Here is a 14,598-nt window from a genome sequence, read left to right as displayed (position 1 = left end):
CAATTCAAATTTGGTCAGAATAGTAATCATCAATCACTCCCGCTGGAACTGGTGAAAGAAGCCTGTTTAACAGGTTTAACACAAGTCACCTTACTCCCACTTGAATAATGTATAATGCATTGCAGGCCCTCAGTTACAATCTTCTCTGCATGAATGAAAGTGAAAAATGAAAATCAAGACTAGCAACATGTACTCACGTATGCTTTTCTATTTGTAGAAAAGAAGAAAAAATAGCAGTAAGACAGTTCGGGAGGTGGTGAAGTGGTGAATTTGCTGATCTGACAGCAGCAGCTGCTGGGAGGAAAAACGCGTTTCATCGGATTGTGCCCACTGCATTTTTTATTTATTTTTTACTGAATGGCTGCAAATAAGGCATTCTGCTGTTTTACTCGTTTAAACATTTAAATACAAATATATAGCTTTGAAATGACCTAATTAAAAAAAGGCCTTTGATAAACATGGAGGTATATCTATCTACATTTTGATTACTAAAGTGTTCCCCAACTACTCCTCCCATTGATTTCAATGCATCCTTATTTGGGAGGACAACATGTGCCATTCGTTGAATGAAGGCGTGCTATAGGCGCGGCTGCACAATCATTATCCAATCAAATGGATGTCAGAGACATGATTGGGCGGGAGTATGTGGAAATCCTGCCGCTCATTGGCCCCCTGGTACTACTCGGGGCGGGGCTTGTAGTCGGAAGTGTCCGCCGACTGGCTCAGCTGTCATCTCGATGAGAGGAGAAACCATTTACACCGGCCGTCTGGGAAATGCAGAAAAAGGAAAAACACTGAAATATGGCAACATCAAAACGATAAGGTTATGACGCCGAACTGAAGGTAGTTACGACCGAGTTGCTACCGCTTGACTCTCATTCTCCCTGCCTCAGAGCAGCGGACGGGATTGCGATGCGTTGTTTCGAGGTGAAAATTTGATGGCTTTGCTGTGTGACATTGAACATACAGGGCACGAAATTGACGAGGTCGTTTAAAGAGCCAAGCTCCATTTCCAACTTGTCACCCCCTGGAAATTTCCACCGAGCTCTCGTCCGTTATGGTGTCGCGTACGTTCGTTAGTTTCGTTTGACGTTGTTATCCGCAGAAAGCGCTTTAATGCCCAGCAGCTGCTGTGTAAATATGCTAGCGTTCCAACGTCCCTTATGCTAGCATAGCGGCTCCGGGAAGGGAACTACCCTACATTGAGAACCGACGACAGACGTCATCAGCATTTTGCTGTATTTAAATGGCTACGTGTGAGGAGGTCATTGCTTAGAAAGGAAGATTTCTCGGTAGGTGTCAACGCTGTGGCTGACCTCGGCGCTGGCCGGGTCCGTCACAAATACATAGTAATGCTCACAGGGGCTTTAAAATAGCCTGGTGCGTGTGCATGATGAAAAGGACACATGCAAGGTGGTGTAGCTGATGTTAGCTTTGCTGCTAGCTGCGCAACGACCTTTGTAGGCGTCAAACCGGCCGTTTAGCTGCTGCCTGTGCTGGTTTTGTTGGGTGTTTTCCTTGCTCGCTTACCACCATTATAATCTTGGCGAGACATGTCTTTCATTTCTGTGGTTGCATTATAAAACACGATACAATGCAAGTAATCCACTGCCATATTTACTTGTATGTATTTTTTTTAAACTAACCAGGCTTTCAAAGGTGTACCTTGAAGTGAGATTTGTCATCCTTTTAATTCATTTGTGTGTCTGTTTTTCAGGGTTTAAAAAATAAAAGTCGGTGAAAGCCAAAACCTACTGAATATTTACTGGGTGTCCTAAATGGGGGACTACGGGTTTGGAGTTCTGGTGAAGAACAGCAGTGGTAACAAATCTGCTTTCCCTGTAAGGATCCCACCTCACCTGCAACCCCAGCACCCTCACCACCCCTCCAACCCTCCGAGCCCCCCCTCCTTCGTAAACAACACCTGCTCCACCAATGGGGGCAGTGCTTGGCTCTTCCCCACAGTAGCCCAACACAGTAATATGCAAGATGAGATTCTGGAGTCGGACAAGTCTAATGCTTTAGACCTCCAGGAAATGCAGGAAAAGTCTCAGGTCCAGGCCCAACCTCAGGCCCTCTCTCCAGGCCAGCTGGAGGCCGGTGCCACCTTAGGAGAGCTGGAGGGAGCTCTTCCCGAAGACAACTTGATGGAGAAAGGTTCTTTGGAGAGCAGTGGTGGAAAGGAGAAGCTAAGGATGGAGTCACCAGTGCTGAGTGGTTTTGACTACCAGGACACCCTGGGAATGGGTACAGGGTGCACACAGTCCCCCACTTCCTCACTGACGAGCTTCAACAACTGGTCCCCGGCTGTTCCTTCTACCCAGTCTCCAGTGGTAGGTGATGATGTTGGGGGCTTCTTCGGTCCTGCTAGCTCCAATGGCAATGCACCTCCCCTGCTGTTCCAGAGCTTCTCCCACCATGCTGGGCCTGGCTTTGGTGCAGGTGGCAATTTCTCTCCGCAGATCGGACCAGTCTCCCAGCACCATCCTCCCACAGCTCACCCCCAGACCTATCACCCTCATGGACAGGGGGTTCCCCCACAGCACCGGCGCTCCCCGGCAAGCCCTCACCCTCCTCAGCCCCCCTTCCCTCCGCACACTCATCGGACCGGAGGCTTCCCCCAGATGCCCCATCTCACTCCTGCTCAGAGCAAACACCCTTCACCCTGGGGAAGCTACCAGAGCCCCTCCACACCCACTTCAACCACCTGGAGCCCCGGTGGCTATGGAGGCTGGGGTGGCACACATGGGGTTCGAGAGTACCGACGTGGTGTAGGTGGAGGAATGACTGGCCTTAACTCCATCTCCCCGCTGAAGAAGTCCTTCCCTAACAGTCAGGTAGGTGTAAATGTCATGACTCATCAGAAAGCTCATTCCTCTGTACCGTGGAAACTTCATTGTTGAAGGTTTTTTTCATAGTAATTAATAGAAATTGAATGAATTAATTTCACTGTTGCCTTCAAACAGCAAATCCTTTAATTGTTCCCCAAAAATATTAAATATATTAAAGTAACATTAACGTCCTCAACTGTCACTTAAGGGTAAAAGATAAGTTGCAATTTACAAAATAATACTTAAATAACACTCTAATACAACTTGCACTCAAAAAATACTACTCATTCTTTCAGACAAACTGAAACTGACTATAAGAGCACTGGTTTTGTGGTTGCTTTGTGTGTAGACTGGATTCCGTTTCAGGAATTGAATGCTTGTTTCAGGGGGAAGTCAAGCCAAAAATGTTCTTTACATTATTCTTTATGTTCACATCTTCTTTACATTTGTTCACCACACCCAAAGTTAAATATTTCAAGCCTTTATTTATTTAAACTTGAATGGTTATGGCAGAAAAACACAAAAAATACAAATATTTCACAAAATTAGAATATCATGACAAAGCTCAACATTGTAGGCTCCCTGTGTCCTAATCCTGTCATCTTGTTAAAGTCACATTGTGTAATCTTGAACTAATAATTAATTTAATACAAAAAAAACCTATTGATTTAAACAATATGCAACAACAACAAAAAGTTATATCACATCAACATACATTTTTTATATTACTGTAGGTCTAGTAATCACTAATAATATTACATGTCTGGAGCCTCACCTTACAAGATCTGGCTGACATGTTTCGCCACCATCTTCCTGCTACTGATGCCCAAAGGACAACTTCCCGTACGTAGTTGGCCCTGGAGGTGCTTGCATTGAATGCCGGACCCAATGGGCCAACCGCTGCTTACCTTCCAAAGCAGGGTCCTGCAGGTGGTCGTCGCTGAGTCCTGTGATTCGGGCTCCCGTTGCAAGCTTTTACTACTTTATTTTTTTTATTTTTTATTTTTTATTTTTTTTAATAAATTAAGCTATCTTCTACCGCTAGCCACTCTTGTTAGTTGTTCCGGCTAAATCCGTCTCCCTCGGTCTTTCCGGCTGCCAAGTCGACATTGCTCGCCGAGATGCTCGTTTGCTCACGCAAAATAAGAATTGGTGGTAGGCCTGCAAAGTGTAGTCTCTGAACCACCGTAGTGTGCGTACTTCTAAATGCATGCGCTTCGGCTGCATTTTATGCTACAGTGACATCTAGTGGTCACTTATTACACACTGTGCCTTTTAATGCAAAACAACTGCAGATCTGGTTTTGTTCAGCTTTTAAATTGTCCCAGTCTAGTTTAATAGGCATGAGAATCATGGGATTCAGGATTTGGCACCTGCCCTTAGAGCCAAAACTACCAATACCTGCTTTAATAACAATGGAAGAACGGCACTTGATATACCAGCAAACTTGCCTGACTTGAGCACTATTGAAAATTGATGTTCTATTGTTAAGAGGAAGATGAAGGAATAGAAACCCTGAAATGCAGACAATCTAAAGGATAGTATCAAAGCATCTTGGGTTGCAGTAACACATGAACTGTGCCAGAGGCTGAATGCCTCCATGCCACACCACCTTTATGCTGTCATGAATGCAAACGGAGGCCAAACAAAGTACTGAGGGCATGTGGCTTGAATATACTTTTCAGAGGGCCAACATTTCTGTTTGAGATTCTATTTTGTTGGTCACATGAAATATTCAAATTTTGTGAAACTCCCTATTTTTTTATTTTTTGTTTCCTTTTGACATAATCAGAAACATTTCAAGCCTTTATTTGTTTAAATTTTGATTTGTACGGGGTGAACTACTGTAGCATGCAAGTTTCACTTTTTAAAACATATTATTGAAATAAATGGACTTTTCCTCAATATTCTAATTATTGGACCAGCACCTGTAAAATTACCCTGTATGTAAATAATGCAGGAAGAAAGACTGTGAAAAGCGGTCAACACTTGATCTCTAGCAGGTTTTAGTAATTTTATGTAAATTTCATGAGGTCTTGCATGCATGAAACTTCATTTGGTTGTTCATAGCTGCTTAAATGTGTATGGGTGTGCCAATTGCATTTTCGTGTGTTTGTTTTCAGAATAATACTGTAGGAGCATGTGCCTGTTTTGTTTACATTTATTTGAGTAATATTGTAACAATAATACTGATAACTAACTGTGATAATTTATGTCACTATAATCCTAATATAAAAGGTTAATACAATTTCACGTCTACGCTGTGTTATTGGTCAAATAGGGGAAAAGCATGTTTTACATTCGTAAATATATTTTTTGATGAGCTACTGTGGTCGGTGTATTGCTTGTCATTAGTTCCTATCCTCTCGGTTGAATAATATTTGTGTAAGCTTTATAACGCCCCAACAACAGTTGCTTATTTACTTTTAAACTAGCTTGTAGTAGGCGTGAGAGAATTTATGCATGCTGTGCTGTAAGTATGACATTTTTGATCCACTAAGTGAAGGTAGATTTTGACTCGCTCCTCCTTCATCTATAACCGCGTCGAACAACGAAGTGTATGTATTAATGGAGAAAAATATTTTCTTGGTGTGTCATTATTAGTTTTGTCATGTTCTGTAAAGTGCCTTGTTACAGCTGCAGTTGTTGTGAAAGCACCATATAAATAATGTTGAGTTGAATAAGCTTGTGCTTGATTAAAATTAATGTTCTACTTTATTTTCGCATTATCTGCTACTAATAATGCAAAATAGTGTTAGCCTGTAAATGAAACTCTTACTGTTCCCCAGGTTCCTTCCCAGAAGTTTCACCGAAATAGCTCTGGCTTCAATCACAAAGGTTGGGTAGAGGATTCTGTGAACCGCAGTGACAGTGTCTACCCTTTTCAGGTGAGGCTGTTTCGATATTCCCATTCATTTTGTTCAGTTGATTGACAAGTCTTGCACTGGGGTACGTATTGGTCATCAGTGATAAGTTGTTAACTATGTTCTCCACGAACCTATAATGCTAATGCTATTGAAAGTGCTGTGCTCCGCACCAATTGCAACAAATGAGTCATTGAGCAAAACTGACATGAACATCATTTCACTGGAAAGACCTATTCTTATCCCCTGGCTTGCCATTGCCTGAATTTCTGAAGGTATATGTTACTATACTCTGAAAGGTTTGCTTTAAAGTCTTGTAGATGCACAGCCGTCATCATGCCCATCATGTTTTCAGAATTACTGTTTCAATCGCCAGTATTTTGTTTAGTGTCATACTACTTACCAGTGGTTTAGCGGTCCCTGGAGAAGTGGGTATACGCTAAATTTTACTTAACTTTTTCTTTTTTTTTTGCTTCTAGAAAAACGCCCTGTTTTAGAAACTGACATGTGAGGGGAAAAGTCATCATTTGTAATTGCCCACAATAATAAAATGATCATGAATGAATTAGGAGCAATGTAAAATATTTTTTGTGAGGTAAACATGAATATGTTATCTACTATAAAATTAAACTACATCATAAAAGTTAATTAGGGTTATATTACTTTAATAAGTTAATGTATATAGTATAAAATAACTTGGTTAACATTACTTAAAATAAAAAAAGACACTGAGATAATCTTTGGTCCTGGTATTTATTACAGTTTCATTCATCTAATATTTCAGTCTGGCATTACAGTCTTTGCAAACTGGATTAATTATACAATTACTGAAACAATTACAGGGGTTCCCTACATCAGTGGTTCTCAAATCTGGGTACGTGAAAACACATCAGGGGGCACATGGGATTTTGAAATATATTGAAAAAGTAGCATATATGCAAGAAACTATCTTGGCTTTTTTCAGTTTCAGTTAACTAAATTATTTATTTTGAAGACCAACCAGTACCATGATCCCAAAGAACATGTGTTGATAATTATTGCGCAATTGTTTATTTACCATTAAGGCAATTACTTCTTTGCTTTTTTTTAATTTTTTTTATGATACATAGTGGGACTGTGGCCAAAATTAAAAACCAGTTCCCAAATTACAACCAGACACATGATGCCACAGCACTGTTTTCTTTTGTTCATCCAAAATGCTTTGCTGAAAAAATATTTTGCACGCGGTACATCACTGAAAAAAGGTTTAGAACCCCTGCCCTACATGATCCCAATCTAGCTAGTTTAGGGCTAAATTGCTAACGTTAGAATAAAGTTAAATTTCATAACATTAGCCTAGCCGAAAATGGAGGATTTAGAAGTGGGTAGACGCAAAACTGACTGAAAAAGAAGTGGGTATACGCCGTATACCCTGGACTACACCACTGCTACTTTCCCCCCATAGTCTATAATAGGTCCATTAGCTAGCCCTATTAGCTTGGCATCACTAGCATCATGGCTAGCTATGTCTGGACTGCCTCTGCCTCAGATGGTGATGGGAGAGCTGTGAAGAGGCTAATTGTTTTCTTTCTCTCTTTGAGCAGGAGAGAACCCGCTCCTTTGATGGTTTCAACATGCACTCTCTGGAGAACTCCCTGATCGACATTATGAGGGCTGAACAAGATTCCTTGAAAGGTTAGTTCCCACGGTAACAATAGTGAGGACGAGCTCTGATGCCACTGGCTATAAATAAATAGAGCCTTATATGACAGTCCAAAGCTATTGGGAGTCTCCGCATAGCAGGCAATTAACACACAGCAGAGAAGAAAAATGTGAAAATGTTGATTTTGCTCTACTTTATATTGTGTAGTGCATTTTATTTATTGGTGTGAACACCCGCATGTTTGCAGTTTGGCATTTGCTGAAAAACCCAGATATTTAAGACTGGTTGACACGGTAAGATTTTAAAATTGTCGGCCGACTTCCAAATTTTGAGAGACTTCACATGTGATGAGAAAAAAATCACGGGAGTAACAGTGTGTGGTGTGCAGCCAACCAACACATCGCACACAAGCCAATTTCATTTATGAATGTTTCCTGGTTAGACGGGAAATCTCGCAAAACCTCTTGAGATTAAACGTGACTTCAGAGTAAACAAGCATGAAGGACCAGTCGGGATATTTTGTGGTTTGTTTTAGCAAAAAAAAAAAGCGCCATAAAAAGAAAAGTTGTTTAAAGGAGTGCAAACAGTGCAAGCACGGACTTTCTGTTGCCGCCTCACTTTCTGAACGGCAGCACGTCACCGTCAACCGGCTGCATGCTCGTTTGTCCTCGGGGCACACCACACGGTGCGAAGTCGGGCCAAAACAATCCAACATGTTGAACATCTCCGATTTGAGATCGGAGCAGCTCAAATGACCTTCCGAGCGGCCGAGATCGGTCTGATCACACCGCACACGGCAGGATTATCTGTTAAGATTATCTCTTAGATGTTGGCGCGTCTTTACGATTGTCGGGAGGGAAGGTCTATTTCTCCTGCCGTGTGAGCCAAGCTTTACTTTTTTTGTGCTTAAGCCATAGCCCTGTACAATAGTTTTGTTTTGGCAAAAACTTGGTGCGAAGGAACTATGTTGAAGCGAGTTGAGGAGGGTAATTTAGTATTAAACTGGCAATGTAGTGTGTGTTTATATAGGGATGGGTGAGTACCAATACCAGGTATCAGATTTGGGCCTTATTTCAAGGTATTGGTACTCTCAATAGGCTGGAAACCAGTTCAGGATGTACCCCGCCTACTGCCAGAGGCCATCTACGATAGGCTCCAGCATCCCCGTGACCCTTGTAAGGAATAAGCGGTTAAGAAAATTTAAATGTACTTGCATCAGCGGCTGATATCAGTATTGGCCGCCCTCTTGTGGCCATTTGACAATCAGGAACAAGACTTTAGAAATTAGACAAATAGAAAATTGCAATTTATTTCATGCAATTTTAAGGAAATATCCTATATTGGGATATATGGGTCTTTCTTTAAAATGATCTGTGATAGTTTTTTTGTATCAAAAGTACTAATGGTATTGGTACTTGGTATCTGTATTGGTGACTTCTCAAGAATTGAGTCTGAAAAAAGTGGTGTTGACCCGAACGTGCCACATTATCTGGAGCAGCTCAGAACCAATATTTATCTCATAAAATGATAAAACCATACAAAATGTAATTAAATATGTCATACTGAACAGGGATGCTAATCATTAAATGTATTCATGTGTAGAGACATTTGATAGGCGTTTCCCCTGGATGAGCAGGAGAGCTGGTAGGAGAGTCTTCCGCATGCGCATTTTAAAAATAGTGACAAATAAGCGTTTGGCTTCTACTTTTCGAGAAGATCCTTGAATACACCTTTAAAATAAGTAGTCTAATTGTTAATCTAGGCTACTTTCACACTGCTGCCCAATTGGATTTTTTTTGCCCGTATGCGACATGTATCAGGTTTTTTTTTTAATGCCGTATGAATAACCAATACAATTACGATTGTTTTTTATTTTCCAAATCCAACTCTACGTTCCGTTTACATTAGACGTCGCATTAGTTTTTGAAATGTGAACAAGTATATAAGAAGATTGCGTTTCACCAAAAATCCGAATTGCCATCACACCCTGCAGTGAGAACGTTGCCATAATTTGATTTACATCAGCCAGCGCTACTTCTGAAGGCTTTGGATTGACGAGGTTGGATTAATCGAGTCACATAAGTTTACTGGAAGCAGTACAGTACAGGAGAAATGCTATGAAATGAAGACCATAGATTGTCGGGGTTGTTGTAAATGTAGATCTGTGCTTCGAACAGTATTTAGTCCAACAGAGAAATTACATTCAATAGGACTAGGCCTCAATTTGAGGAAAAGTGTTCATTTTAATTTTTTAACAGTGCATAAAGGTGACTTAATGGTCTGATTGTGATGCTGTTATGTTTTTTAATGGTTTTCAGCAGCCTAATATCAACTCTCTTGAGCCCTTCTGGGTGATTTTGTAGCTGTTTTATAGAGAAACTTCTATGGGCTTGTATCCCAATAATCCTTGGAGCTAAATTGTCTGCAGCTTTATACCCCTGGCAGGATTGCCCATGGCAAACAGGTCGTAGTTGAGGAACCAGGCAAAGACAAACTTTTCCCCTCGCCCAGACGTGTGTCATTGATGGCGAGCACCCATGGGGCTCCACAAGGTAATGTGGGTTCCCCCTCCTAAGGTCTCACCACCTCTAGAAGGGACCAAGGGTGTCTGGTGCAAAGGGTGGTGGCCAAAGGCGGGGACCTTGGCGTTCTGATCTCCGGCTACAGATTGGCTCATTTCATGGCAATGTTCTTTTTCTGCTCTTTTATCTGATGAAGTATTGCGTGCATGCACCACACGCCCATAAGAGACCACAGCACGGGAGGAACAGCACAGGGACTGCACATGGTGACTAACAAAATAATCGCATAACACAATGGATCCAAAATGAAATTTGTTGCAATCACTTTAATAAGACTGGTCAACAAGCATTTTGGTGCCAAGAAAGTTTAGTTTTTAGGGTATTTTGATGTCACTGAATCCCAAAATGGCATTGTTTTTTTCTGAAGGCCCTAAAGTTTTCTTGAAAACAGTACTCCATATTTTTGTTTATGAAAAGTGCTAAGAGTTATGCAAATTATGACATTGGTATTCCCTTTTTGCTGCAACTTTGAGGCTGTATCTGACTTTTCAAGTATGTCCAATTGTCCATACAATATCCTTTTGTTTTTGCTGCATTCAAACCGAAAAACGTATTTATACCTTCTTTTTTTATGCAACAGCATACAGAAGGCTTTGATGCAGCTTGTGGCCTGAAGAGATCTCTTAAATCAATGATAGTTATTAGAAAAAACGGCCAGCAGGTGGCAGCAGAGTATAAGAGGTCAGCCAGGGCCATGTTGCAACTAGCTCTTTTTGCCAGTGTTTTGAACAGTTTTGTGAATAATGATGAAAGTTAGCTATATTCTATTGCTAATTGCTGCAAAACAGAAACTGATATAAATATACTTTTTTTTCTCCCCCTGATGAAAGAAGAGACTACTCTTTCTTTTGGTAGGTTCCATGTTTTTAAAGCAGTAGAACACAATATTCTGTGGGCCTTGCAAAATCAGTCAAAATCTAGTAAAACAGCCGGGTGATGAAGGGGCTTGCTTCAGTGAAAATGGCTGGGAGTGAATGTGTTAATGATAAAAGTACATTTTATAAACTGTTGAAGCTGAAAGCCCATAAATTATAAATTAATTGTCAAAAATATCTATCTCAGAAACTAGAGATAATTCAAAGAAATGGGTGTCATTTTTCAAGCTCAGCAGTCCAAAATTACCCAGAAAGCATTAAAGTATCTTTGGTACGGGGGTAAAATGGTTGACCAGTGTAATAGAATGGATTGGCACATTGAAAAGCTTTCTGTAGTAATTTAGTAAATAATTAGGCTGAAGACTTGACACATGACAGGATGACTTGTACCATAATGAAAAACCATTCCTGTTCAGTTGTAGTAGTGTCATGCACTTGTACATTTGCACATGTAAGAATAAATGTTTGAAATAAGGCACTATTTAATTTGTCAACTGAATTCATTTTAAGCACAAATTGTACACAAAGTATTTGGCTGCAAATAATCCTTGATGGAAATTAGGTAATTCCAGTTAGCAACATGGTTTGAAGCCTTTCCTGTTTTGTCATTCACTGTAGGACGCTTCAGCTTCTCTCACCAGGGTGGAGACGGGCCTCTGCCTATGAATGGTATGTAAATTACATGCATACAAAGCACCATGACACAACTGAAATTGATACTTGACACAGTACAAAAGAATAAGTCCCTTAAGTTAAACAAATTATGTATTTCTGTATTTAAAAACCAACATGTTTAATTTGAGGCAGTTGTTTGCATTTAACAGCATAACTTATGTGAAGGTTTTTGTTCTGTTGTTTTGCATGCAGCGAGAAGCTATGGCAGAAGACGAGGTAAATCTTGTAATGTACTTGAGGGGAAAAAAATCAGTTCAGCCACCATTGTAAATAATGAATAACAAATTGAATGTTGTTATCTTGTATGATATCAGCAGTGTAGCCCCATTTGTGCATTTATGTTTGCCTTCATATTATCATACTCCAGCTTTCTTCACCATTTTCTTAATATCACTGGTCAGCAAATTTTTACAACATTTTTAGTAAGCCTTTCTAGATTAATTTTTCTGCGCTGATTCTGGATCTACCTTTGTTTTTTTTTTCTCTAGCACATCAGTTTTCCATATTGGTAGTAATGATAATTACAATATGTAATATATTAGTATGTAGTAGTATTTATGAATTAAGGATTAGGTGTGCGGCAAAAGGTGGAATGTTTTCTGAACAGTCATGTATACATTATAATGTAGGTTAAATCCGCATTGTGCAAGCATTTATTGATCAAAGTTAAAGATAAGTCATGAAAAGATCTCAAAATCCTGATGTGCTAGGAAAAAAGTAAAGTCATTTTTTAAAATCGGTGTAAAAAAATGCAAAAACCCATCTCTGATTAAAATGTGCTGTTGACCAGTGTATTTTATTTATGTATTTTTTGAATCCTCTTGTAGGTCATTCCTCTCTGTTCCCCATGGAGGATGAGCGCTCTTTCGGGGAGGATGAGACCACTGACCAGGGCCTCGGTGGACTTGGCTCAGCGCACTGTTTCCCTCACCTCAATGGGGAGCGCATAGAGCGCTATTCTCGCAAAGTTTTTGTTGGAGGGCTGCCCCCAGATATAGACGAAGGTACAGCGACTGCCATGATCGGGAAGACATTATGCTAGTGTCAGGATTCCTACGCAAGTATGGAAAATATATTTTTAATACATTTCCAGGTCTGGAAAAGTCTGGCATCTGGAAACTTTTGTATGGAAAAATATTCATGTTTCCTAGACCACTGGTTCTCAGGGCCGGTCCTCGAGTACCCCTATCCAGCGTGTTTTCCATGTCTCTCCAGCCAACACAGCTGAGGATCGTTATCAGGCTTCATCCAGCTTGTTGATTAGCTGATTGTTTGAAAACACCTGTGTTGCTTGTGGGAGACATGGAAAACAGGCTGGATAGGGGTTCTTGAGAACTGCGGTATCAACCACTGATCTAGCTTGTATCCAAAGCCAAGCCTCTGCACTCAATTGTAGTTGCTACGGAAGCCCAGCGGCACAACCCCGCAGGTCCCAGGCCAAATCATAGAAAAATATCTTAATTTTGTGAGACGTATACCCTGCTTTGTGTGGACAAGGCCCAAGTGTAATTATTTTTTACAGTCACTAGAGGATGTCATTACACTTTCTTTTCTTTGGGCTTTTGGGCAACATCAAGACAAGCCAGTTTTATTTATAGCGCATTTCATACACAAGGTAACTGAATGTGCTTCACATACTGTAATTACAAGAACAACATTTAAAAGCAGTTACAAATGAAGGTGATGATATTTTAAAAGTAAAGAAATATATATATATAAAAATAGCTTGCTAAAATTACTAGAAGAGACAAAAGTGCAAGACAAGAACATTTAGGAAGATGTGATTTTAAGAATACTTTGAAAGACTTCATTATAGGTATGGGAAAATATACACACGTACGTAAGGAAAAAAAAGATTTTTAATGTTTAAATTAGGTTAATTCTATACCCATCTCTACTTTTAAACATTTTGCATAGATTCTTCCACGTCCCTTAATAAACATTGATTGGACATTCGTTCATTTGTGTTCCAGATGAAATTACTGCCAGTTTTCGGCGATTTGGTCACTTGTTTGTCGACTGGCCTCACAAGGCAGAGAGCAAGTCCTATTTCCCACCTAAAGGTGAGCATTGCTACACAATTGTTGTGCGTCAGATGCAACAGCGCTGTGATGACCATTGCTCTCCTCATCACACCTTTCAAGGCTACGCCTTCCTGCTTTTTCAAGATGAGAGCTCTGTTCAGGCTCTGATTGATGCCTGCATTCAAGAGGATGGCAAACTCTACCTGTGTGTCTCCAGTCCCACCATCAAAGACAAGCCTGTGAGTGTTTTCATGCTCTTTATTAGATTGGAGTGTAAAAACAACAAACAGAAGAAGAACAGACAAGAATTAGCATTAGCCGTGTTTACATGGAGCCTTTATCGTTATTCCGATCTGCCGTTTTTACATCCTCTCACATCAGCCCCACGGCAACCGCCGCCACACGCGCAGATATCAATCATGTGATTTATCAAGATGGAGTTAATGCGCTATATTTATCACCGTTGTAATACTTTTATTGGGAGCAACATCTTGATGGAAACAAGTTCCAATAGGTACCGGCAACAAAGCTAATCACCTGGAAGAACGTGTGGAATAAGTCCAAAATTCTTTATTTTTAACTTGAAATATCTCTGTATGTATATTATCAATTTCAATGATTTTTTTTCACAGAAATAAAGAAAAAAATTTACGCTTTCTATTCATATAAAGTTTCTTGTTATTCCCTTCAAAAATCGTGGAGAAATAATCCACAGAAACAACACCACTATTGATGGGTTTGATAATCAAATCCGCTGGTCAAACTCACTTCTGAACAGCTGATGAGTGCGCTAAGGTGAGAAAACCCCTTGCGGTATGACGCTGTGACTTAAATCAAGCTAAGATTAGGTCTACAATACAGCCCACTTCATTGGCTTTGTTTTGATACCACGTTTAGTATACTTTGTGTGAGGGGTTCTACCCGAAATTTGATGGTGAAAATGATCTTTTTTTTTCAAAGCTCAAATTTGAATAGAAAGTACCCTTACACAAAGTATACCAAACTTGGTATCAAAATAAAGTTTGTGAAATCAAATTTTTTGGTTGGGGGTCATTCCGAGGGTCATATTCTCAAAAACTGTTCAATATATGGGCTGTGTTTGCGG

At 40.2% G+C, this 14,598-nt stretch overlaps 1 protein-coding gene across 3 annotated transcripts in view; it reads left to right on the top strand.

Annotated features, from left to right (window-relative positions):
• The first annotated feature begins 717 nt into the window (after positions 1-717).
• The window catches only part of LOC144058972 (cytoplasmic polyadenylation element-binding protein 4-like), a 34,657-nt gene continuing 20,776 nt past the window's right edge, over positions 718-14,598 (top strand). The window contains exons 1-9 of one of the 3 annotated variants that reach the window (XM_077577693.1): positions 718-843; positions 1,718-2,837; positions 5,621-5,719; positions 7,279-7,369; positions 11,413-11,463; positions 11,662-11,685; positions 12,297-12,473; positions 13,443-13,532; positions 13,614-13,732. In XM_077577693.1, the coding sequence (XP_077433819.1) occupies positions 1,779-2,837; positions 5,621-5,719; positions 7,279-7,369; positions 11,413-11,463; positions 11,662-11,685; positions 12,297-12,473; positions 13,443-13,532; positions 13,614-13,732 (1,710 nt within the window). In that variant the 5' untranslated portion in view covers positions 718-843; positions 1,718-1,778. Of the gene's footprint in view, positions 844-1,145; positions 1,293-1,717; positions 2,838-5,620; positions 5,720-7,278; positions 7,370-11,412; positions 11,464-11,661; positions 11,686-12,296; positions 12,474-13,442; positions 13,533-13,613; positions 13,733-14,598 lie in introns of those variants that run through there. The other 2 variants (XM_077577694.1, XM_077577696.1) reach the window with 2 other exon arrangements.

The sequence above is a fragment of the Vanacampus margaritifer genome, chromosome 10 (assembly GCF_051991255.1).
Source record: "Vanacampus margaritifer isolate UIUO_Vmar chromosome 10, RoL_Vmar_1.0, whole genome shotgun sequence".
Taxonomy (NCBI): Eukaryota; Metazoa; Chordata; class Actinopteri; order Syngnathiformes; family Syngnathidae; genus Vanacampus; species Vanacampus margaritifer.
The sequence above is the reverse complement of the archived record's forward strand: the minus strand, read 5'-3'. Positions and strand labels throughout refer to the sequence as shown.